Source organism: Pelobates fuscus, chromosome 4 (genome assembly GCF_036172605.1).
Source record: "Pelobates fuscus isolate aPelFus1 chromosome 4, aPelFus1.pri, whole genome shotgun sequence".
Classification (NCBI taxonomy): Eukaryota; Metazoa; Chordata; class Amphibia; order Anura; family Pelobatidae; genus Pelobates; species Pelobates fuscus.
This window is the reverse complement of record NC_086320.1, coordinates 326,050,200-326,076,044: the sequence shown is the minus strand read 5'-3', so window position 1 is coordinate 326,076,044 and position 25,845 is coordinate 326,050,200. Positions and strand designations below refer to the sequence as shown.

Genomic DNA, 25,845 nt, shown 5'->3' with positions numbered 1-25,845 from the left:
ATTTTCTCTGATAAATATTGGAAGAGCTGTGGCTTGCCTGATACAATTATATACAAATAGAAATAAAAAAAAAAACACCAGGAGGGAATATAATATTCCTTTAATGTGGGAAAAAAAACAGAAAACAAGAATTTCTATTCTCAGGATGAGAATGACTACATGCAGTTAAGGTGTTCCATCTTTTATAAGTTGCCTCAGTAGCTTAAGAGTCTGTTGAAAAGCTTGATGAAAAATGATTCAACATGTAAGTAATATAAGTAAGCTGTGTGATCTAGTACAGATACACATTTTCAAAATGTAAATACATATAGAGAGAGGGTATAGAAGTAAATTAGAAGGTCCCATAGATTAAGTGTTACTAGCTAGTAATATTTAGCCATATGAAAATATTAGAGGGTTTAGAGGCTTAAAACTGAAATTTATTGTAAATAAGTAGTTAGCATCCACTCTAAAATGCCCAAATGAACTCTTTAAAGGATCACTATAGGGTCAGGAACACAAACATGTATTCCTGACCCTATAGTGTTCAAACCACCATCTAGCCCCCTGAGCCCCTCATGCCTCCATAGATTTAGTACAAATCTTACTGTATTCAAGCCTGAAGCTGTAAATCTGCATGCTATTAGACTCAGAAAAACAAGCAGTCTGCTGACATGTGGTAGCCTGATCCAATCACAGTGCTTCCCAATAGGATTGGCTGAGACTGACAAAGAGGCAGATCAGGGGCAGAGCCAGCATGATTCAAACACAGCCCTTGCCAATCAGCATCTCCTCATAGAGATGAATTAAATCAATGAATCTCTATGAGGAAAGTTCAGTGTCTGCATGCCAAGGGAGGAGATACTGAATCACAGGATGCTGTGCACAGTGTTGCCCTGTGCTCTGCTGACAGCAGATCTGAGTGGTTGGAGGCATATTATGCGTCCACCAACTCCGAAGTCCCTCTGGCTCACTCTGAGTGACTGCAACTGGAGGTGTTCCTAGCTTTCAATGTAAACATTGTATTTTCTCAAAAAATACAGTGTTTACATTAGAAAGGCTGCAGGGAGCTATAGTTCTCACCTGAACAACCTCATTAAGTTGAATCTGTTCAGGTGACTATAGTGTCCCTTTAAGTAAATGTAACTTTTGTGTCCGCAACAGTAAAAAAAACAAAAACAAATATGAGTCGCCATATGCTGAGACGTTTGCAATATGTCAAAAATAGTCTATCAGTTCTAAAGCTCAAAACGATGTCCATAGTAGAAAGTACAGGACCTAAAGTTACTGGGGAGTATAGTAATATTATTATCAATGAATACTTAGCTGTTAGAGCCTCACCAATGCCTAGTACGTAACCCTTCTAACCAAAGTCCAAACAAAGTCCTTGTCAGGATCGGGACAGGGATCCAACACGCAGAGTACAAAGAGTGGAAAGGTACGTATACCGGGCCTTAGAATGGCCGGACTAACGTACCGAGAGTAATAGAGAATAGTCAGAGACAAGCCGAGGTCGAGGGAACGGGAAGACAGATAAGCGAGAGACAAGCCGGGTCAAGGGAGAACAGAGAAGCAGGGAAGTACAACAAGCCGAGTCAAAACCAAATAGAGCAAACTAGAATACCAGAGCACTGAGTGACTAGACAAGCTAGAACCACGACAGGGCAATGAGCTGAAGAGAGAAGTAAGCTTAAATACCCTGGCTCCGGATGGTAAGCACGCCTCTGACAAGTGCCGATTGGATATCGGACACTTGAGTGACAGGTCGCTCGTGATAGCGTCATGACGTCACGTATTGAGCGTCCTGCTAGAAAAGGACGTGGATTCCTCGCGGCCGGTGTTTAAGTGGCTGGATGAACCGCGAGGAACGGAGGAAACAGCTCGCCTGGACGGATAAACCACCAAGTCTCTACCTCCCTTAGAGGTAGAGGCCTCAGGTACCCTGACAGTACCCCCCCTCTCAGATACGCCCACCGGGCGGAAGGAACCGGGGCGAGATGGGAAGCGGAGGTGAAATGCTCTGCGAAGGCGAGAAGCATGAACGTCCTCCTGAGGTACCCAACTCCTCTCCTCAGGACCATATCCCCTCCAGTTGACCAGATATTGCAATTTTCCCCTTGAAATTCTGGAATCAACGATGGAGCTGACCTCGTACTCCTCCCGACCCTCCACCTGAACAGGACGAGGCGAGGAGACCTTAGAGGAGAATTTGTTGCAAATAAGAGGTTTCAACAAGGAGACATGAAAAGAGTTAGGAATGCGTAAGGCAGGTGGCAGAGCAAGGCGATACGCAACCGGATTGATACGAGTGAGAACCCTGTAAGGGCCTATGTAGCGAGGAGCAAATTTCATAGATGGAACTTTTAGTCGAATATTCTTAGTACTTAACCATACCCTATCCCCAGGAACAAAAACAGGAGCCGCTCTTCTATGCTTGTCAGCGTGTTTCTTGAACAACGAGGAACTATGTAACAGAATTTGCCGAGTCTGATCCCATAATTTCTTCAGGTTGGCGACATGATCATCAACCGACGGTATCCCCTGAGAAGAGGAAACCGAAGGAAAAATCGAAGGATGAAAGCCATAGTTCATGAAGAAAGGGCTAGAGCGAGTTGAATCGCAAACAAGGTTATTGTGTGCGAACTCCGCCCAAGGAATCAGACCGACCCAATCGTCCTGGTGTTCGGAAACAAAGCAACGCAGATACTGTTCGATCTTTTGATTGGTACGTTCAGCAGCTCCGTTAGACTGAGGGTGATAGGCCGAGGAGAAGTTCAATTTGATGCCCATTTGAGAACAAAAGGATCTCCAGAAACGTGAGACAAATTGAGAGCCTCTATCAGAAACAATCTCCGAAGGAATCCCATGTAGGCGAAAAACCTCTCTTGCAAAAATCTCCGCCAATTCAGGAGAAGTCGGAAGTTTAGGTAATGGCACGAAATGGGCCATCTTAGTAAATCTATCCACCACCGTGAGAATAACAGTTTGTCTCTTGGAAGCAGGTAAATCAACGATAAAGTCTATGGACAAACAGGACCAAGGTTTCTCAGGAATGTCCAAGGGGTGTAACAGGCCACATGGAGATGCATGAGGTAGTTTAGTCTTGGCACAAGTTTCACAAGCTGCGACGAACTCCTCAATATCTTTTCGAAGTGAAGACCACCAGAAATCCTTGGATATCAAAGAGTATGTCTTGCGAATACCAGGATGGCCAGCTATTTTACTTTCGTGAAAACATTGTAAGAGCTCCAGTTGAAGTTCAGGAGGAACAAAGTTTCTTCCCTCAGGAGTGTCTCCGGGAGCTAGATGTTGTGACTTCAAGATCTGGTCAAGTAGCGGAGAATGAATTTTGAGACTGGTATTAGCAATAATATTGCATTTGGGTACAATGGAGGACATAAGTGGTTCAACTGAAGCAGAGGGCTCATATTGGCGAGATAGCGCATCGGCTTTAGAATTCTTTGACCCAGGTCTGTAAGTCAGAACGTAATTGAAATGGGTAAGAAACAACGACCAACGAGCCTGCCTGGAGGACAACCGCTTAGCCTCTCCGATATAAGACAAATTTTTGTGGTCAGTTAGAATGGTAACAGGATGTAATGTACCTTCCAATAAATGTCTCCACTCTTTCAAAGCCTTGATAACCGCTAGTAATTCTCTGTCACCAATGTCATATCTGCTTTCAGTACCGGTCAATTTTTTAGAGAAAAATCCACATGGATGTAATGGTTTATCAACCCCCAACCTTTGAGATAGGACAGCACCTAAACCAGTCTCTGATGCGTCTACCTCAAGTAGAAAAGGCAGAGAAGTGTCGGGGTGAACTAAAATTGGAGCGGAAGCGAAAAGCTCCTTGAGAGTTTTGAACGCAAGGAGAGCTTCAGTAGTCCAATTCTTAGTATCAGCCCCCTGTTTGGTCATATTAGTGATAGGTGCGATAATGGAAGAATAGCCCTTAATAAAGCGCCTATAATAATTAGAAAAACCAATAAATCTCTGTACGGCTTTAAGACCTTTGGGTAAAGGCCACTCTAGAATGGATTGGAGCTTATCCGGATCCATCTTAAATCCCTCCCCAGAGATCACATAGCCGAGAAAGGTTACCTGGGTTTGATCAAAGCTACATTTCTCCAACTTGCAGTACAAGCCATGCTGGAGAAGCTTGTGCAAAACCCTCCTGACTTGCTTGTGATGAGTCTCAATCTCACTAGAATGAATGAGTATATCATCTAGGTATACAATGACGCAATCTTGCTGAAATTCCCTAAGAACCTCATTTATCAGATCCTGGAATACAGCTGGCGCATTGCATAACCCAAAAGGCATAACAGTATATTCATAGTGACCATATCGAGTATTGAATGCCGTCATCCACTCATGTCCCTGCTGGATTCTCACCAAGTTATATGCCCCTCTGAGGTCTAACTTGGTGAAAATTGTAGAGCCCTTCAAACGATCGAAGAGTTCGGTGATCAAGGGAATCGGATAGGCATTTTTAATGGTTATCTTATTCAAGCCTCGATAATCAATACAAGGTCTCAAAGAACCATCTTTCTTTTTAACAAAAAAAAATCCAGCCCCGGCAGGGGAGGAGGACCTCCTGATGAATCCCTTGTCTAAATTCTCGTGAATATACTCCTCTAGAACTGAGTTCTCTTTTGTAGATAATGGGTATACATGACCTCTGGGAGGCATGGTACCAGGGAGTAGGTTAATTTTGCAATCAAAGGACCTGTGTGGGGGTAAGGTATCGGCTTTCTTTTTGTCAAATACTGCCTTTAAATCTAGATACTGAGGCGGAATTTGTGTCTCTGTAGGATTGTCAGAGGTAGTCGATGTGTTAGTTAATCCGAGAGGTAAGACCTTCCGCAAGCATTTTTCTTGACAATTCTTTCCCCACGAAACTATCTCCCCTGACTCCCAATTAATAATAGGGTTGTGTCTCCTCAACCAGGAGTACCCCAGGACTATGGGAATAGACGGAGAAGAAATGAGCATTAAGGATATATCCTCTTTATGTAGGATGCCAACAGTTAAGTTAATCGGTATGGTCTCATGGAAAATAACAGGCTCAAGTAACGGTCTACCATCGATGGCCTCAACAGCCAGTGGTGTCTCTTTTAACTGGGATGGGATAGCATGCTTGGCAACAAAACCCTGATCTATAAAGCTCTCAGCAGCTCCAGAATCGATTAGTGCCATAGTCTTTACTACTCCCTTCTCCCACCTCAAAGAAACGGGTAACAGAAGCCTGAACTCTTTGTAGTTGTGAATAGAGGACAAAGTAGAAACACCCAAGGCCTGTCCTCTAGAGAAACTTAGGTGCGAGCGTTTCCCGAACGATTAGGACAATTTAGGCGTAAATGTCCTCTGACTCCACAATACATACATAAACCCTCCCTTCTTCTGTACTGTCTCTCTCTCTCTGTGAGATGAGTACTGCCTATCTGCATAGGTTCAGAAATACGTAAGTCCTCGAACTCAGAATTTTGAAAGGTAGGCGCTAGTTTAAAGGAGGGTCTACGGGTCCTATCTCGAGTGTTCTGCCTCTCTCTTATGCGTTCATCAATACGAGATATAAAAGAAATTAAATCCTCCAAATTCTCAGGGAGTTCTCTAGTAGCGACCTCGTCAAGAATTACATCTGATAACCCATTCAGAAACACATCTATATAAGCCTGTTCGTTCCACTTAACTTCTGCCGCCAAGGACCTGAACTCTAGTGCATAGTCCACAAGTGTTCGATTGTCCTGTCTAAGGCGCAACAGTAATCTAGCTGCATTGACCTTTCTACCAGGAGGGTCAAAAGTTCTTCTAAACGCAGCTACAAAGGCATTATAATTATAGACTAGTGGATTATCATTCTCCCATAAAGGATTGGCCCATCTCAGAGCTTTCTCAATGAGTAAAGTAATAACAAATCCAACCTTCGCTCTATCTGTAGGATAAGAGCGGGGTTGTAATTCGAAATGGATGCTAATCTGGTTCAGAAAACCACGGCACTTCTCCGGTGACCCGCCATAACGTACTGGTGGGGTAATACGGGAAGAAGCACCTACAGTGGCTACCTCTAGACCTGAGACTGCAGGAGAAATAGAAGGAGTACGTGTCTCCTCAGGTGGGTTACTAGCACGAGACAAAAGTGCCTGTAGTGCTAGAGCCATCTGATCCATCCTATGCTCCATGGCGTCAAACCTGGGATCAGAAGAACCAAGCTGACTGTTTGTACCTGCAGGATCCATTGGCCCTGTCGTAATGTCAGGATCGGGACAGGGATCCAACACGCAGAGTACAAAGAGTGGAAAGGTACGTATACCGGGCCTTAGAATGGCCGGACTAACGTACCGAGAGTAATAGAGAATAGTCAGAGACAAGCCGAGGTCGAGGGAACGGGAAGACAGATAAGCGAGAGACAAGCCGGGTCAAGGGAGAACAGAGAAGCAGGGAAGTACAACAAGCCGAGTCAAAACCAAATAGAGCAAACTAGAATACCAGAGCACTGAGTGACTAGACAAGCTAGAACCACGACAGGGCAATGAGCTGAAGAGAGAAGTAAGCTTAAATACCCTGGCTCCGGATGGTAAGCACGCCTCTGACAAGTGCCGATTGGATATCGGACACTTGAGTGACAGGTCGCTCGTGATAGCGTCATGACGTCACGTATTGAGCGTCCTGCTAGAAAAGGACGTGGATTCCTCGCGGCCGGTGTTTAAGTGGCTGGATGAACCGCGAGGAACGGAGGAAACAGCTCGCCTGGACGGATAAACCACCAAGTCTCTACCTCCCTTAGAGGTAGAGGCCTCAGGTACCCTGACAGTCCTATAGCTTCGCATCTAAATACCCGATATTGAAAAGAGAAGGAAAGAAAAACAAAATTTCTTGATTCTCCCACAATGGAGTCTGCTTAATCCTCCAATGATATAACCAGAACACTATAAAGATCCTTTGTTAAAGATGGTTCCTAATACCTCAACTCCCACATACTTAGCAAAGGCTATAAAACCTCCTAATTACACACATAGCTCACACAGGATAATCTTGCAGAGGCTGCTAAATACCCTGCCTCCTCCTGCCAAAGAAGTTGACAATACCTTCTGCCTGGTGTGTCTGCAGATCGAGGTGGCTAAAAAAACATTTAAAGGGTTCCTGATGAAAGTACTAAAACACACATTGGGCTAGTTGTCAGTGTGTTTGCCATTTAGGGGAAAACTTAATTTGATTTGTTTAGTACAACTTTCCATTTTGTTTGAGTCTCTTGAAGAGTGGTAGGTAAAAGGTTATGTAGGCTTCCCCTGTTGCTGGGGTAGTTGAGTTAGTAGCAGTCTTTTAGTCACTGATCTGTAAAACTATTTTTTTTTTTTATAGAAAAAGGAACTTGTGTGATATTGATCAGTTAAACCTTTAAGAACCAATGACTGTCTATGTTGTCATAAAACACATTACTTTTAAGACTCTTTTACACAAAGTGCTTAGTTAACACACACACACTACTTATGCAAAATTCCAGGTACCAGCCTTTTTATTCTCAGTGACTGTGTTTTTATACAGCTGTAGCTATTCTACAAATTGATGTTATTCATTAAGCAGTATATTTTATTTTACCAGTTTACTGTACTGTGATTGTGCCATTCGTGTTGTGTATTTGTACCCCACCTCATCTAGACTGTAAGCTTGTTTGAGCAGGGTCCTCATCTACCTATTGTTCCTGTGTCACTGTGCATTTGCCTTATTTATTGTAATTCCCCCCCCCCCCCGCCCCCTTTAATAATATTGTAGCAACCTGCGAAATTAGTTGGCACTATATAAATACCAATTATAATAATTTGTAATACTGTACCAAATCACTACACTGGCAAGCTTTGACTAACAGACCTGTGCAAATTACTAGAAAAACAGTATAATAGAATGTAAAAACAGTATTGAAGAATTGTGGATCATATTTAGCTAAACTCAAGTGGAGCAATTCTGGGGCATATAGATAAATGTGGAACAATCACCATAGCAACTAATGCAATGCCCCCTCTGATTGTTGCAACTTTAGCACTGTCCTTCAATTTGCTATGCTATATATGAATATGCTAAATATTGATATACCCCTTTTCGTCTAGTAATTCCATTTCAAAATAATGTGAATTTAAAGTGAAATAGCAAACCTCATCTTAGCTCCCACATTAGTTATACAGTTGTCAACTTACTGACACAAGTAGAATTACAGAAATATAGGTATTCTGAGCTTCTGGAACTAATAGGTGGAACTAGCAAGACTCTCACACAGACCCTTGTGGTTTGGAGAGCGCCGGTGTATGGGTGGCACAAGCATTTCCCAAACACAGACATCCTCCATGGCAGCACACCATCTAGGCTCTATATGTGAAAGCCCCTCTTTAATGGCTCTTGCACCCTTGTGGTCCATTAAGCTTTACTCAGTTGTGTTACAGTAAGCGGGCGTCAGGATGAGGAAGTAATTGTTTTTACTGTATGTGCAATTAAGGTATACTTCAATTAAGACTGAAAATGCATGGTATTTTGTGCACTTGTAGCTAACTATCCTACAATATTTTTACATCTGTTGTGCCTACTTCTTACATTTGTATATGCGTTGATTTTTAGGGAGATGTTTTTACTTACCACCCACCCAATATCATACCCATCTCCAATCCCACCCACTGCTCCTTCCCACCCCTTCACAGAAAAGTCTGTGCTTCTTCTAAAAATTCCTTTTATTTCCTTATACCCTGAGTTACTCTGCTACGAAGACCACATTTTTTTACAATCACTACTTGGCTACTTCTATGAAGTATCCTGTGAATACTCTCAGCCCTAGAAGTGGGTATTTATTTATAGTTAATAACTGCAGTGATTTTTAGAAATCACTCAGCTATAAGACAGCCCACCAGAACTGTCAATCTCTCACACAAGATAGTCTATACCATGTTGCTTGTGTTATTCTGTTCACATTATGCATGTTCCAAGTCCCAGCTGCACATAATCCAGTTCACAAACCTCTAACAAACAAGGAATTATATGATAAGATCAGATCCCAGAATCTTATCAGACCAGAATGAGAGGCTCCTCATTGGCAAAGACTCTTCATAGTGAGAGAGGATTCTGCTTGATATTGCAACAAGCTTAACCTAAGCCATGCAGTTGGGGGATCTGGGAACCTAAGAATTTTTTTTTTCATTTAAAAAGTATTTTTATTTAGTTTTTGGCATGCTTTTCAATGCAGTGTCTCAATGACACATTAAAAAGCAGTGGGTCATTTTACCCCTTTTACGAACAGGTGTATTTAACCAAGTGTGTATTTTTTTTTTCATTTGCAATGATAAAAATTAAGTGATAAAAAAAAAAAAGGACAGAAATCTCCCTATGCCAGGCACCAGGTCAAAACGGAGGATGCCACCTGCCTCTATTATTTTTTCCACTGGCAGCTGGACCAAAGACTAACACTGGATTGCAATATTCTGCCCCAACATCTCCTGCATTAGACTGAGCAATAGCTGACATTGAATACATTACAACACTCTACACACACACACAACTCCTTTGAGTCTGGTATGTAATTGTTAGAATGCATGTGTGTTTATGTCAGTCTGCAGGCTAACAATCTGTGAATGTCTCAAGCTGTTAGTATGAGTTTGTATATTAGTATGTTTGGCAGTCTGACAGGATGTGTTTTATGTGTCAGACTATGTGTTTGGCAGTCTTTGAGCCATGCTGTGCAATGTAAGGACTTTCTAAAGTTGGGGGTAGGGTGATGCTGCAGGTCTGCTCCTACATAAGCAGTGAGCCTGATGTTGGTTGCATGGACTTGATGCACACAGAAGGAGCAGACGACAGGTCTACTCCTTGTTCTCTGCCCCTCTCATCAGATGTCCACACTACCATGAGCTGAGGGCCTGGTGATAGCTGTTAGGAAGATGAAAGCAGTTAATCAGGTCAGAGTGCTCAGCACAAGTTAATGCTCCCTTGTTCCCTTACATTAAAGCTTTCTTAACCATAACAGTTGACATCAGTCTAGCAGATGATCTCAGCAGGAACTTTAATAATGAGGGGTAGAGGGAATAAGCATGGAATCTGCCGGTCAGATATGTGCCTTTAGAATCTAAACTGTGGTGCGTATACATATATGTGTAAATTGAGTGTGACCTGTTGTGTGTGTCTCTCTTGCCTATAGTTTGGGGTTTGTGTGTTTTATATATGTGCCATTATTGTGAGTTGTGCTGTGTGTCTGTGTTTCAAGATGTGCCAGTGAAGTTCCACCTTGAGCTTTGTATATTTGATTGAAAGATAAAACAATTAAAATAATTTTAAATAGAGCAAAAAAACAAACAAACAAAACATATTAGTGTAAATCAATTCCTTTTAAAACTGCAGCGACAACCATAAACCAGATCTTTCTTGTGGTCTGGTTTATGGTTGTCGCCATCCTTCACTTGCAAAAACAAAAACAAAGAAAAAAAAAACTTTAATGATATTATTTTCTCATATTATAGGTTTAGACTCAACTCTAAAATTTTTGTCTGTCATTGGTTTGCTCTTATGCGATATATTCCTACTGTAGAACTAAAATTCTGAGGGATATCTTGGCTCTGTAGAACTGCTAATAATTCTTATTATTTTCAGGTGAATCCTATGAAAACTGTTCTAGAGCACTCATGAGTTTGTTTTTAGTGAAACCTTTTTCAAAGCTAATTTTGTGGACATACTGGCATGTTTTAACCACTAGATGTAAGGTTTTGTTACATACAGCACATGACATATTAAAGATACAATTTAGAATCCTCATATTAGCTTTACAGATAAGCACATGTTAGTGATGTCAGAAATATCTGCTTAAGAACAGCATACTAGTCTCAAATTTACTATTTTCTGATCAATTATCAGCACTTTCTTTGCTTGGCACAGACATCAAAAGTAGCCTGATTGTTAGGTAGATAAATGCTTAGACTTATTCTCAAGTCCCCAGTAAGGTCCATTCCTATCTACGCAATCTCCAGTACATGACTAGACTTATATTACACAACCACATCTAAATGCAAAATATAAGGTCTATGTCTTAGGATGTCCATATTTTGCAAGCCATATTAACTGTTCATCTGCTATTGAAACAACAACAAATCAATCTAGTGCTTAGTAATAAAACTCTAATATTTTAAATAAAATACATTTATGAGCATATTCCAAATGGCATTAAGTACAATGTATTCATTTTCACATAGCCCTCAATGTTCTTACCCCATGTGAGAAGGCAAGTCATCTGAGAACGGAAAACATTATGCACTGATCATACCAAATTAGAAATGCTGATTTTATTGTCTAATGAACTTGCATTTAATAGTGAAATAGAATTGGCCAATTCAGTCTGTCATATAATCAGGATGATTTACTATGACCATGTCCTCTCCTGAAATGCAGTGTTTGTGTTTGGAGTATCACAACATATAATTAATATATGCATTCCCCAGCTATGTCCCTTATAATACAGTATGTGACAGAGAGCATTACTGACATTAGCAGAAAGGGGGGGAATGGCTGTCCCATTTAGACTGGCAGCACACCAACTGTAAAATACAATGTTCAATGTAATTGTACCTTTAGACCATTTAATTTTCTTGGAGTCTAATGAATGCTTTCACCTTGAACAGTGTGGTACCTACACACACCTGGGGTGAAATTTCAATAGACAGTGCACCCAGGACTTTAAAATGGGGAAAACGAAAGTGGACTAAACATAAGCAACATATTTATGTACATTGTAACAAGGATATATAACACTTCACATACCTGTGAGATGCTATGTAGGTAGGCAGACAGGTAGAACAGATAGGATAGAGGATTATATAGAAATATTGAATAGATGATGATAGATTAGAGGTAGATAGACAGGGATAGATAGATAGATAGTTAGATAAAACAAGTATGTGCAATAATAATGGTCTATGAAAATAAAGAGAGGGGTGTGTGTGTGTGTGTGTGTGTATATTTATACACACGTGGACACACACACACACACACACACACACACACACACACACACACACACACACACACACACACACACACACACCACCTTCCTAATATATGCATTAGCTGATGAAGATAATGATTTTGGACTCAGTGCTCCTTCCATTCACAGGTTAACATGACATACAGTGTGCATGGCTATCCTAGCACTGCTTGCCGAACCGTAAAGAAGGAAGTGAAATGTCTAACGTACACACGCCCCGCTCCATACCGGAGAAGAGTCTCCCAGCTGCGGTTTGGCCACCATCCTAACCCGGACGAAGCTGACAGTCCCCACGGCCACACTGGACAGGCCCAGCCCTATCTCCAGCAGAGAGAGCACCAGGAGGCTGCCGATGATCTGACCGCTGGTGCACATCCTGCTCCGGTCATCGTTCCTTCCAGATCAGCCGAGGAAGACCAGCATTCGGCAGCTCAGTCTGGTCCCCAGTCTCCCCCTTTCCCCCTTCACCGCTATTGCCTCCGCTGCTGTCCCTGTACTCCTCCAAACTTTTTGCTCGTCAGCAGTGTATTGGAATCCAAGCAGAAGCTCGCGTTTAGGCTAAACCGTCAGCACTTTACAATGTCAGAAATAAAACTCCCGAGCGCCTGGAAGCTGGAGAGAGTTTGAAGACAGGAATAAATTAACCAGAGCAGAGCTAAATGGCTCGGCATCCCCAGCTGATTGGCACTGAGAGTTGTGTAGGCGCTGCCCAGGGTGCTGAAGGCTTCCAATTCACTGCTTAGCTTTTTCCTTTCACGCAGGGAGCTAGTGTTAAATTGCATTCATTACTTTCCATCCCCTGCTAGATTTATTGTGTACAGCCTGGCTGGGTCCCTGCGATTGGGAAGCACAGATGGCCTTAAAACGAATCTGCAATCTCTCTCTTTCTCCTTGTCACTGCTGTAGGCTGAGGGTTCTGTGAGCAGGTAGAAGAAGAATTGTGTCCTCTAGCTTGTACCCAGTTTGACCTTGTCTCCTTCTGTACCTTCTCCCTTTAAAACGATCTCTGCTGATGATCTCATTACCTGTTTCACACATCATCTGACAGGGGGACACAACCACCAAGTTTGTTTTGGGAAGACAGAGCCAAACAAGGGAGGGTCCCATCTCAGGTCCGCCCTGTACACACATTGCATGACGCTCTGTTATATGACCTTGTAAATCCATCCTGTCACTACAGCTGCAGAAGGGTGTCTGGATAATAGACCCGGGAGGCTCTGGAAGCCAAAGAGTTACATTAACCCTCCAGCGTTCGAAATGGAAGCCAATAGAATCATCATCTGAGACTGGGGTAGACCCCAAGATGTTGTATAACTACAACTCAATTGATGCTTTGCTTTCCTTTAACATGATAAAGCATAATGGAAGCTGTAGCTTTAAAACATTTGGGGAGCTATCTTTTGGGCACCCCTAATCTAAGATATGCAGCAATTAGCATGCAGTTTAATACACATACTGTTTGTACATATGTATTTTAGCACAATACAAACTGTGCATTCTTAATTCAACATTTATTATTTAATTAATCAAGTACTAAGGGGTGTACTACGAGTGTTAATATTTAAAATATACAGGTTCATTCATTAAATCATTAATTATCTGTAATTCAAAGTTAATTTAAAATTAAATGTCAACAGCAGCCAACTGGAAACCATGACTGATTTGTGTAGTGGTTCACTAAACTCCCATAGTGAATTCAAATCCAAATGGCAGCATTTAGGCTAAACAGACTGTATCCAAGTAGGAGAATTTCTCAATATCAGCTATTTACCTAGATGTTGCCATTTAGATGTTAGTTTCTTGGAATTCTCAGTTCAGTGAATTATTTTTATTTTTTTTCAGTCCAGATAATTTAGCTTAAATGTTTGAGATTTACTTTGAATAAAGTTTGGATTCATCATGACAGTCGATTCATAATTTAATGAATAACCCTGGTTAGAAAAATTATTTATTTCACCTTGATTTAATTGGGTGAATAGTTTTAGGTAACCACAGTTTGCAATATTGCACTAAAGGGTTTATTCTCGAAAAAGTGAATGGTAGTGAATACAAAACCAATTTATTAAATCTAGGCAAACATAGGCGATTTGGAACATTTCTTCACCTCAGCTAGGCTTGGCTGCTTTAGCCTTGACTTTGCCGGCTTGTTTCCAATTCACTACAATTTGGTGTTTTGGTGAGTTGGTAAATTAAAAAACAAATTGTGGCTAAAATATTACCGTTGGAAAATTCCTAGTTTGGCTTACATTTTATTACAGACATTTCACTTTGACTGGGCAGTCAAATATTCTAATTTTATTGATGTCGGAACTCTCAGTTCAGATCTGCCATTTATTCCCAAACTGTTCAGTTCTGATAATGATTGGATTATTATTTAGATCAGGTGTGCCCATAAAGGTAGCTCCCCAGATGTTTTAAAACTTCAACTCCCATGATGCTTTGTCCTTCTAAAGGCATGCAAATTATCATGGGAGTTGTAGTTCTACAACATCTATAAATCTACCCTTTGGGCACCCCTAATTTAAATTGTATTCCTCAAATGTTATTTATTATCCATATTTAAATAATGGCAACAGAAGCCATGTGGGTGAAAGAAATCAGAATATTTTATAGCTATTGATCACCTATGTGACCTTAGTTAGGAGAGAAGCAATGATTTACATTTTGTACTCTTCACTTACCTAGTCAATAGGACAGAATTATCACCAAATAAAGGTCATCTGTGTAGTTGAGTTTTTTTTTTACTGAAGAAGAAGCTGTTTAGTTTTGAAAAGGGGATTGTAGATTTTAGACGAAAACTGATCATTTGGAAAAAATCACCAACTCACAGATTTTTTTTCAGCTCTGCTGCTTTGACCAAAACTTGATATGCTCAGTTCCTGACAATTCCTGGTTTACTCAAAAGTATTTGCGGTATTAGAAGTAAAAGTGGAATTTAAAGAGTTACTCCAACCAAAAAACAAAATGTTAAGGAAATATTGGTTTTAGTTCCTATCCTGGTCCAAGCTCAGAAGCCAAATTCTCTCTGTAGTCCAATCTTGCACCTCTCACTTCAGGTGGAGGCATGTCAGGGAGGAAAGACTGAGTAGAGGATATGGACAGCATTAGGGGGAGGGGACCAGCTGCCACCTAACACCTCTTGCCAGCATGCTATGCATGCTTATGACAGATATCTAATATGCACAGAATTGACATTAGCCAGCCAATATCTCTTGTTCCTGGCTGGTTAATAATCTCACAAAGGACACTGCCAGAGATGGTGGGGCACCTCCAGCACCAAAGGGGTTAAACACTGTGCGGCATGTCATAGAAAAATGTTGCAAATACAGACTGCAAGCACCATGACCACTTCAAATCACTGAAGTAGTCATGGTACATGAAGTAACCCTTTAAATGTGAGACAGGATTTCTCAGTGGTCTTATCAGGGCCACCTTGCATTTAACATAGCTTGTGCCCTTGAAGTATGGATTTAAGTTCATGCTGATGAAAACTGAGCTTCAGAAATTTTATTTCTGCAATTTATTAGCATGCAACCAAACTGAGCACAAACTCTCTGACAAATCCATATATAGGTATAAGAAGTTGCACTCTGCGACATTTGACAAATTAAATCTGAAGTTAACAATATGAAATTATTTGATCAGGATGGACAGTTTCTGATTTGATAAATCCAGTAAATAATTTAGATACACTTTAATTTCCACTTGCTCTCCATGGAGGTTTGTCACTTTCCCCCTGACCGTAGAGCAATACCTTTGTTGTAAGTAGCCCTTTAACAAATCCTCTAGTAGAATCAATGCAATGAAATAAAAAACTATTCTGTGCTAGTTATTTCTAAAAGATCAAAATACACTACCTAAACGAGCATTATTTGGCATACGAATTTCCAACCTGTGTTCAGTTATTGCAAAATGCAAAATACGGTAGACTCTTTTAAGCCAGCTTAATGAGCCTTAGGCACCCATGACTCTGAGTTCAGTTCACCAGTTGTCCTTCCTTGCAGCACTTTTGGTAGATGTTAGCCACAGTATACCAGGAAAACCGCACAAGACGTTTTTGGAGATGCTATGATCCAGTCGGAGATGCTCTAAGCCAGTCGTCAAGCTATCAGTATTTGGCTCTTGTTAAAGTGACTCAGATCTGTTTGCTGGCACATTTTCTGTTCTGTTCACTTGTTGCCCAATATATTCCACCCCTTAACAGGTACCATTGTAACAATATAATTATTGTAACAATTATTATTATTCATCGGTCAGTGGTTTTAATGTTGTGGCTTATCAGTGCAACTTAAACAGTGTTGCACTCACATAAATTAAATAATAGGTGTAACTAGAACATATGCCCCCCCCCCCAAAAAAAAATATGATCGAAGTTTCAACCCCGATCAGTAAATACACTCTGAATAACCAATTCATACTTTTTTAAATAACCCTAAACCTAAACACATCAATAACTACACTAGACATTACAGCTTGTATTTTAGAATGAATAATATATTATTTTAAATGAAGGTGTTGGTGTAATGCACAGGATATCGGTAATTATCAGCAATTACCGTATGTGTTTCCTACTACAGTTTAAATAATTAAACGTTTCTCTTTACAATGCATCAGTGTTTACATGAAATGGCATTATAAAACATATGTATTAGTGCAACTTACTCAGGATGTCGTCATTTTTAATTTCCACAAAAGTCAACTGAACGGAAAAAGTGGCCCTAAAGTGGGTTCTTTTGCAGAACTGGGGGAAGGGGGCAGAGTGAAAAATTAGTAAAGATACAAAGCTACACAAAAAATATTAGTTCCCAACAGTCCTTAGAAAAAAAAATAATCTCAACATTTGTGTTATATTTACTCTCAAAACCCTTTTATTATATTCTGTAGGAAACACAACTTTACTGTAAATGTATTTTCAAACTTATTCATAGCATAATAAAAAAAAATAGGTACTAACTGGTCACTTCCTAAAACAAGGCACTGCTCAGTATAGCTGTGATATATGAAAGTAATATCTGGCTTCATAAAGTTCCTATGAAATAGTGATTCAATGTACTTTACTACTTCTAGATGCATAGCGAACACGTGTAGACTGTTGTTCAGGGTACCTAAAAAGTTAAACTATGTGTGTGTATGCAATTTATTTTTTTCATTTTTTCATCATTTGCAGAAATATTGGAGGATAATTTGTTTTAGACAGTATATGGTATCCCTTATTTTAGAATACGTTAGACAAGGTTGAAAAGCAAATACAGTTTTGTCACATACAATAGATGTGACAGTATTAGATATACAATGAAGTATCCTAAGAAACTTGTTGGAACTTTTGTGAATTCAGATTCCCTGAAAATTAGGGATGTGCATGGGCAAAAAATTTGCTTCGGTTCGGAAATTAGGTAAGAAAAAAAAGTTAGTCTGTTTCGGCAATTCGGACCAATGGCATTCGGTTCAGTTCGGCACTTCCGAAATTTGGGAATAGGCACTTCGGCAATTCGGAACTAAGCTAATTCGGACCCTAACCCTAACCCTAACCCTTACTCCTAACTTTACCCCTAAACCCTAACCATAAACCCTACCCCTAACCCTAACGCACTTCAGAACTTTTGGCAATTTGGGATTTCGGCGGTTCGGTTCGGCACTTTGGAAATTCGTAAGCATCCGAATGTCCAAATTTCACGAAATTCGTCCGAATGTACATTCGGAATGAAACAAATTGCACGTGTCTATTGAAAATGCCACTGGAATGTAAACATAATGCCTATGTACAGGCATAATACCCATTCAAGAATAGGACCGACCTTTAGTGTTAAGGTGGTCTGTGCAAAATGTAAGAATGTAGTCATATGCTCATCTGTCATTTAAAGTTAACAGATTAAAGGAACCACACCAAACACATACCCATCTCATGTTACTCTTCCCCTAAATCCTCCTTCAATACTGCCCTCTGGAATGCACGCTCTGTTTGCAATATTACAAAATCCACTGACCTCTTTATCTCTTGTTTCGTAGACTTACTAGCCTAAACATAAACATGGCTCTCCCCCTCTGACTACCCCCACTCTGCCACCCCTGCATTTTTATCTTTTGGTGGCCTTCAACTTACTCACAACCCAAAACACACTGAATGTAAAGGTGGTGGTGTAGGGTTTCTACTCTCACCTCACTGCTCCTTAAAACCTCTACCCACCCCTTCCCTCTTTTTCTCATCATTTGAAATCCATGTGATTTGCCTATTAAAATCATTCTCTGCTAACATTGCCCTTTGTAAGGAAACCAAGTTTAACCAAACCGAGTTCGGTAGTTTCCTCCCGGACGGTCAGAGCCTAAGGTAGCGAGAGTCCGGTTCGGTAGTTACAGGAACGAAATCCATACGGAATATAACAGCTGCATAAGATAATTCCCTTGTTACAGCATACGAATTCCAAATAACAGTCAGAGTCCAGGTTCAGGATACAAGCAGAACTAACGTTTATTCACACACATGGCTTTTTATGCAGGTCCCCATGCAAGGGGACATCCCACAGGGAGGAGTAACATTTATCCAATCCCGAACAGTAAAAATATAAAACACACCCAATACAAACAGGCAGTTCCCTCCCCTAGTCCTGGAGATAATCAGGTCTGATATAGTAACAACCTAATTATCTCCAGGCCGAAAATTCACTATTTTCCCCAATTTCTGGAACACCCCTTTATACCTGGGGTATCCCCACAAATACTATATCCCCTGATAGCCCCGATCCGGGTGACCAACATATCCAAATTTCACCCGGATCGGTTCAGGGGTTCGCAAAAAGTATGGAAGTCCTTTGGGACCGGTCCACTGGGGGCGGACTGCCCAAAATAGTTCCAGAGGTTCGTGTGGTTTTGCCGGTCACTTCAGAAAAAGGGAAAAAAATGCATAAAAGTACCGAATGAATTCCCCTGGCTCCTAGCAGCGATTGTTCCCCTCATTTGTGTGCATATTTGTACCGAATAGCGCTCTCCTAGCTAATCGGTATCACTAGTTCCAGCGTTCGCATGATGGAGACCGGTGTTTGGGAAGTCGAGTGTCCGATTTTAGTTCCAGACACTCAACGACCAAGTCCCGCTGCCTTTGTTTGGCGAAAAAAAGATGGCCGCGGTTTTCTCTGCCACGTGGCGTTCGACAGTACGAACGCTGACCGCACACATAGAGGGTGAAAGTGATGCCGGCTTTGAAGTTAAGTGAGCCAGGGGTGGTCTCTGTTCGGCAGTCCCATCTGCCGAATGGAAAGTACACAAAAAAAAGCAAGAACTATGCAACAAAATATCGAATAATATAGTCATTTCTTCACACTGCTCCCCTATAAGTCCATAGGTCGGCATACCCGCCTAGACCCTGTCGGGTTGGCTTGGGGATGTCCGAGAAAAGTAGCGGTTTAGGAGTCCAGTTCGGTCTGGCGTGACAGGCCATCCGCATTACCATTTTGTTTTCCGGGCCGGTACTGCATAGTAAAATTATAAGGTTGAAGGGCTAGGCTCCACCGTAATAGCCTGGGATTGTCTCCAGCTACCCGGTTAAGCCATACCAGGGGGTTGTGGTCCGTCATAAGGGTAAATGCCCGCCCATACAAATAGGGCTGTAGCTTCTTGAGTGCCCACACGAGGGCCAAGCATTCTTTTTCTACGGTGGCATAGCTGACTTCTCGGGGTAACAGTTTACGGCTGAGGTATGCCACCGGGTGTTCCATGCCGCCTGTGCCCACTTGGCTTAGCACGGCTCCCAGTCCGAACATGGAGGCATCTGTGTGTACAAGAAATTGTTTAGTGTAGTCGGGTGCTGCCAACACAGGAGCCTCACTCAATGCCGCTTTAAGCTTCTGGAAAGCGTCCGTGCACTCTGGGGTCCAGGAAACCTGTTTGGGGAGGGCCTTTTTGGTAAGGTCGGTGAGGGGTTTGGCCAGGGCGCTGTACTCTGGGACAAACTTTCTATAATAACCGGCCGTCCCTAAGAAAGCTAGTACCTGGGTTTTGGTCCTAGGTTGGGGCCAGTTCGCTATGGCCTCTACCTTCGCTGGCTCTGGACGCTGTCTACCGGAGCCCACCCTGTGGCCGAGATACTGTACCTCGGCCAGACCTACGTGACATTTGTCGGGTTTTAACGTGAGCCCTGCGAGGTGGATCCGTTGGAGTACCCTGGACACATGGCCCAGATGGTCTCCCCATGTGCGGCTGTAGACGGCAATATCGTCTAGATACGCGCATGCGAAGTCCTGAAACCCCTCCAGGAGCCTATCGGCCATCCTCTGAAAGGTAGCCGGGACATTCTTCATCCCAAAGGGCATAACCTTGAATTGGTATAGCCCGAAAGGGGTGACGAATGCCGACTTGGGGATGGCCGCAGGCTCCAAGGGGATCTGCCAATAACCTTTGCACAGGTCCAGGGTAGTCAAGTAGTTCCCCCCCGCCATACGGTCTAAGAGCTCATCTATTCTGGGCATGGGGTAGGCGTCTGTTATGGTACGATCGTTAAGCCTCCGATAGTCTACACAGAAGCGCGTGGTACCGTCGCGCTTCGGTACTAGTACTACCGGGGAGGCCCAAGGACTTTGCGAGGGTTCTATTACCCCTAACTGTAACATATCCCTTAACTCGGTGAGCATACTCTCACGCACTGCTTCCGGGATCCGATATGGTTGTTGCCGCAGTGGCGTCTCTCCCTGGGTTTCCACGCGGTGTACCGCAGCGGAGGTATAGCCTGGGGTGGCTGAAAACATCTCTTGGTATCTCTGCAGCAGTTGCGTGGCCTCACCTTTCTCCAGGGGGTTTAAATTTTGACCCAAGCTTACTTGGTCAATAGTACAGGGAGCGGTGTCTAGTAAATCGGGGAGGGGTAGTCCCTCACTATCTTCTGTGGCGGGCGCACACACGGTGCCCACATCCTCTGTTCTCTCAAAGTATGGTTTGAGCATATTCACATGGAAGGCTTTGGTCAGCCTTTCATCTGAGCATTTGCTCACGATGTAGGTGGTCTCGCTAACCCGTTCTACTACCTTAAATGGTCCCTGCCATGCGGCTTGTAGCTTATCCTTTTTAACTGGCCTCAAAGCTAACACCTTCTGCCCTAATTCTAGTACTCTATCTTGGGCTCCCCTATCGTACCATTTCCTCTGGTCCTCCTGGGCCGTCTGCAGGTTCTCCCGAACCGATGCGGTGAGCGCCCGCAGACGGTCCCGGAATTCCAGGACATACTGGACGATAGGGACTCCCCCCTCGTCTGTATTGCCTTCCCAGTGCTCCCGTACGAGCTCCAGTGGGCCCCGAACTTTTCTCCCATACAGGAGTTCGAAGGGGGAAAACCCAGTGGAGGCCTGGGGCACCTCACGGTAGGCAAACAGAAGGTGGGGGAGGAATTTTTCCCAGTTCTTGTGGGACTCCGTAAAGGTTTTTAGCATCTGTTTTAGAGTGCCATTGAAACGTTCACAGAGCCCGTTAGTCTGGGGATGGTACGGGGTGCTGAACAGGGGTTTCACTCCACAGCTCTGCCACAATTGTTGTGTCAGGGTAGCCGTGAACTGAGTTCCCCGATCGGATAGGATCTCTTGTGGGAAACCTACTCGGGTGAAAATCTGAATAAGGGCTTCGGCCACGGTCTCGGCCTCTATATTGGTGAGGGCGACTGCCTCCGGGTACCTAGTGGCGTAGTCGACCACGGTTAGTATGAACTTTTTGCCCGACTGGCTGGGTCGGCTGAGGGGTCCTATTAAGTCTACCGCTACTCGGTGAAAGGGCTGTTCTATAATGGGCAATGGGTGAAGTTTGGCCTTCCGAAGGTCTCCCCTTTTTCCCACCCTTTGGCAGACGTCGCACGTCCTGCAGTAATACTTGAGGTCCTGGGTGACCCTGGGCCAGAAGAAGGTTTGGGTTAACCTGTCTCTTGTATTTTTAACCCCTAAATGTCCTGCTAGGGGAATGTCATGACTGAGTTTTAACAACTCAGCCCGGAATTTGCGGGGTACAATTAATTGTCTTTTGATGACCTGGGTGGCCCCCTGTCCCACCCCCTCGGTCACTCTATACAGTAACCCCTTATACCACTCAAACTTTTCGTGCGGGTTGTTCCCTGGGGTAACGGCCGCTGCCTTCCTATAACCCTCTAATGTGGGGTCGGTACACTGCTCTTGTTCAAACCCCTGGGGGGTATCCCAGAAAGGAAAGGTAGGATCGGGTAAGGGGGGTATTTCGACTCTTACCTGGTTTTCCTCAGAGTGCAGCGGAGCTTCCAGTCTGGCTTGAGCTCGGGTGGTAACTGGGTATGCCTCGGCAGGGGGGTCTCGGGCCAGTTGGGAGGTCAAGCATCCTACATCATTCCCCAACAAAACCTCGGCGGGTAGTTCTTGCATAATCCCCACCTCCAGCTGTTTGGACCCGGAACCCCAATCAACAAGGATATTAGCGGTGGGCAGTTTGTGAATAGCGCCCCCAGCCACCCTCACAGCGACTGTGCGTCCGGTGCGAGCTTGCGCTCTGATCGTGTGAGGTTGCACCACAGTCAAAGTAGCCCCAGAGTCTCTCAGAGCCCGGGCCCCCACGCCATCTACGGTAATCCATTGGCGGTGGTGGTCCCGGTTGTCACCCCCAGCTTGAACTGGGTTGACCTCGTGTAATACACTCCACTGTTCTTCTTGGTTAGGAACACCGGTTGTGCCTTCCTGTTGCACACAATGAGCAGCTGCCCTGGGTTGTTGTGGGGGTTGCCTTTCCCAGCTTCCCCGGTTTAAGCGAGGGCACTGATTCTTGTAATGCCCTGGTTGCTTGCAATAATGGCACACTGCAGGAGGACGTGGTGTGTTTGCTGGGTTCGGTGAAGGGTTACTCATGGAGGGTCTAGGAGGGGTAGGGGTTGTTGGAGCCTGGTAGTTAGGCTTAAAAGGTGGTCTGCTCACCCCTTGCTCCTTCCTCCTATTATCTTGATACTCATCCGCTAGCCTGGCGGCTTCCTCCACAGTTTTTGGTTTTCTATCTTTAACCCAGTCTTTTATGTCCTCTGCAGAGTGATTAAAAAATTGCTCCAGTAACATAAGTTGCAAAGCATCCTCCAGAGTGGTTGCTTGGCAGCCCTTCATCCAATTGCGGGCCGCCCGTTGTAGCCTAAAAGCCCATTCCGTATGGGAATCTCTCCCAGTCTTCCTCAGCTCTCTAAATTTTTTTCGGTATGCCTCCGGAGTTACAGCATATCTGGCCAACAAAATGTCTTTTACTTTTTCATAATTGTGTATGTCCCCCTCAGGTACTGCTCGCAGCGCCTCGGCTGCTCTACCGGACAATTTACTGCTAATGACTGCAGCCCATTTCGTGGAGTCTAATCCCTCCAGCGCACATTGACGTTCAAAGTCTTGCAAGTAACTGTCAATTTCCATCTCATTGTCATTAAACGATTTAAAGGCTGCATAATTTACCTTCTTTGGTATCTCCCCAGTACTTCCCGGGGAGTGCAGTAAATCTCCTTGTGCCGGCCTATCCCGGTCCTCTCGTTCTTTTTGCGCTTGTCTGGCTTGTGCCATGACCTGCAAAAGCGCCTCTGTAGTTGGGTTGGGTCCCAATAGACTGACCATCCATCGGATGTCCTTTTGCATCACGGTTTCTTCCTCTTGATCCATCTCTGTATTACTGGTATTATCGCTCTGTATTAATTCCGCAATTAACGTGGCTTTTGTCTTGTTACTTGCCACTCTGCCTCGAGCTTCCAGTAAATCTTTTAGTGTGGTTCTTTTAAGTAGCTGGTACTGCTGAGCCATTCATTCCCTTGCTTGGTTTGTAACGTCCATTCGGGATTCGAATCCCTCCGCTTGCCACCAGTTGTAAGGAAACCAAGTTTAACCAAACCGAGTTCGGTAGTTTCCTCCCGGACGGTCAGAGCCTAAGGTAGCGAGAGTCCGGTTCGGTAGTTACAGGAACGAAATCCATACGGAATATAACAGCTGCATAAGATAATTCCCTTGTTACAGCATACGAATTCCAAATAACAGTCAGAGTCCAGGTTCAGGATACAAGCAGAACTAACGTTTATTCACACACATGGCTTTTTATGCAGGTCCCCATGCAAGGGGACATCCCACAGGGAGGAGTAACATTTATCCAATCCCGAACAGTAAAAATATAAAACACACCCAATACAAACAGGCAGTTCCCTCCCCTAGTCCTGGAGATAATCAGGTCTGATATAGTAACAACCTAATTATCTCCAGGCCGAAAATTCACTATTTTCCCCAATTTCTGGAACACCCCTTTATACCTGGGGTATCCCCACAAATACTATATCCCCTGATAGCCCCGATCCGGGTGACCAACATATCCAAATTTCACCCGGATCGGTTCAGGGGTTCGCAAAAAGTATGGAAGTCCTTTGGGACCGGTCCACTGGGGGCGGACTGCCCAAAATAGTTCCAGAGGTTCGTGTGGTTTTGCCGGTCACTTCAGAAAAAGGGAAAAAAATGCATAAAAGTACCGAATGAATTCCCCTGGCTCCTAGCAGCGATTGTTCCCCTCATTTGTGTGCATATTTGTACCGAATAGCGCTCTCCTAGCTAATCGGTATCACTAGTTCCAGCGTTCGCATGATGGAGACCGGTGTTTGGGAAGTCGAGTGTCCGATTTTAGTTCCAGACACTCGACGACCAAGTCCCGCTGCCTTTGTTTGGCGAAAAAAAGATGGCCGCGGTTTTCTCTGCCACGTGGCGTTCGACAGTACGAACGCTGACCGCACACATAGAGGGTGAAAGTGATGCCGGCTTTGAAGTTAAGTGAGCCAGGGGTGGTCTCTGTTCGGCAGTCCCATCTGCCGAATGGAAAGTACACAAAAAAAAGCAAGAACTATGCAACAAAATATCGAATAATATAGTCATTTCTTCACACCCTTATTTATTGCCCCCTGGTTCCCCTCTCCTCTTCCTTGACCACTTTGCTTCCTGGCTACCCTACTTCCTCTCCTTTAATATGCCATCCCTAATTCTCGGGGACTTCAATATTCCCATTAACCCACCCCTGACCTCAGCAGCCTCTGAACTACTTTTAATTACTTCCTCCCTGTAGCGGTACTTACCTTATCCGGGGGCCGGACGCGGTCCTCTCTTCAAGCCGCGCGCGGTCCTGCGGCTGCACGAGCCGCGCGCGGCTCGTCCGACTGTTCAGACAGGAAGGCGGGCAGTGACCGCGAGAAGCGGTCACGTGTCCCGCCTGCAGCTAAGAGCGCGCCGCAAATCTCGGGCGCGCTCTTAAAGAGACAGTGGGAGCCTAAATTGCAAAAAGGCTCCCATTGGCTCCTGTCATGCCAATCACCCCATACACTTACCTGTTGGGGGAGTGGAAGTGACAGGAGCCAATCACATTAGTTTGAAGGCTACTTATACTTACCCTTTTCCCTTAGTTCGTTGCCCTATCGTGGTTTCTGCTACAGTTCCCTTTAGTGCTTGTTGTGTTCAGTTGTGTTTCTCCGTATTTGACCTTGGCTTTGTATTCTGACTTCGTTTTCGCTTTATCCTATTCTGTACTGTTTGCCGGCTTGCTGATTCCTGTGTACCAGTCCCCGGCTAGTTTTCGTTTACGCTGTCTCTTTGTGCCCTTGACCTCGGATCGTTCCTGACTCTGTCTTATCCTATTACGTCGAGTCCGGCCACTCTAAGGTCCGGTAGACGTATCTCTCCTCTGTACTGTCTTCTGTTAGGCTGGATCCTGCGTGTAGGGGTATATACTCGTTACATTACGATAGGGCCATGGACCCCGCAGATTTAGCTCAACAGATGGCGACCCATGAGGCTAGATTTGTAGAGCAGGATCACCGTATGGATCAAATAGCTCAGGCTCTCCAGACGCTCTTAGCTAGAACCATTCCAGCAACC

At 43.7% G+C, this 25,845-nt stretch overlaps 1 protein-coding gene across 1 annotated transcript in view; it reads right to left on the bottom strand.

The window, feature by feature from the left end:
* Nucleotides 1–12,962, bottom strand: part of TMEM196 (transmembrane protein 196) — a 63,277-nt gene extending 50,315 nt beyond the window's left edge. Inside the window, exon 1 of the mRNA XM_063450724.1 lies at nt 12,200–12,962. Coding sequence (XP_063306794.1) covers nt 12,200–12,364 — 165 coding nt within the window. The 5' untranslated portion in view covers nt 12,365–12,962. The remainder of the gene's footprint in view (nt 1–12,199) is intronic.
* Nucleotides 12,963–25,845: the final 12,883 nt, after the last annotated feature.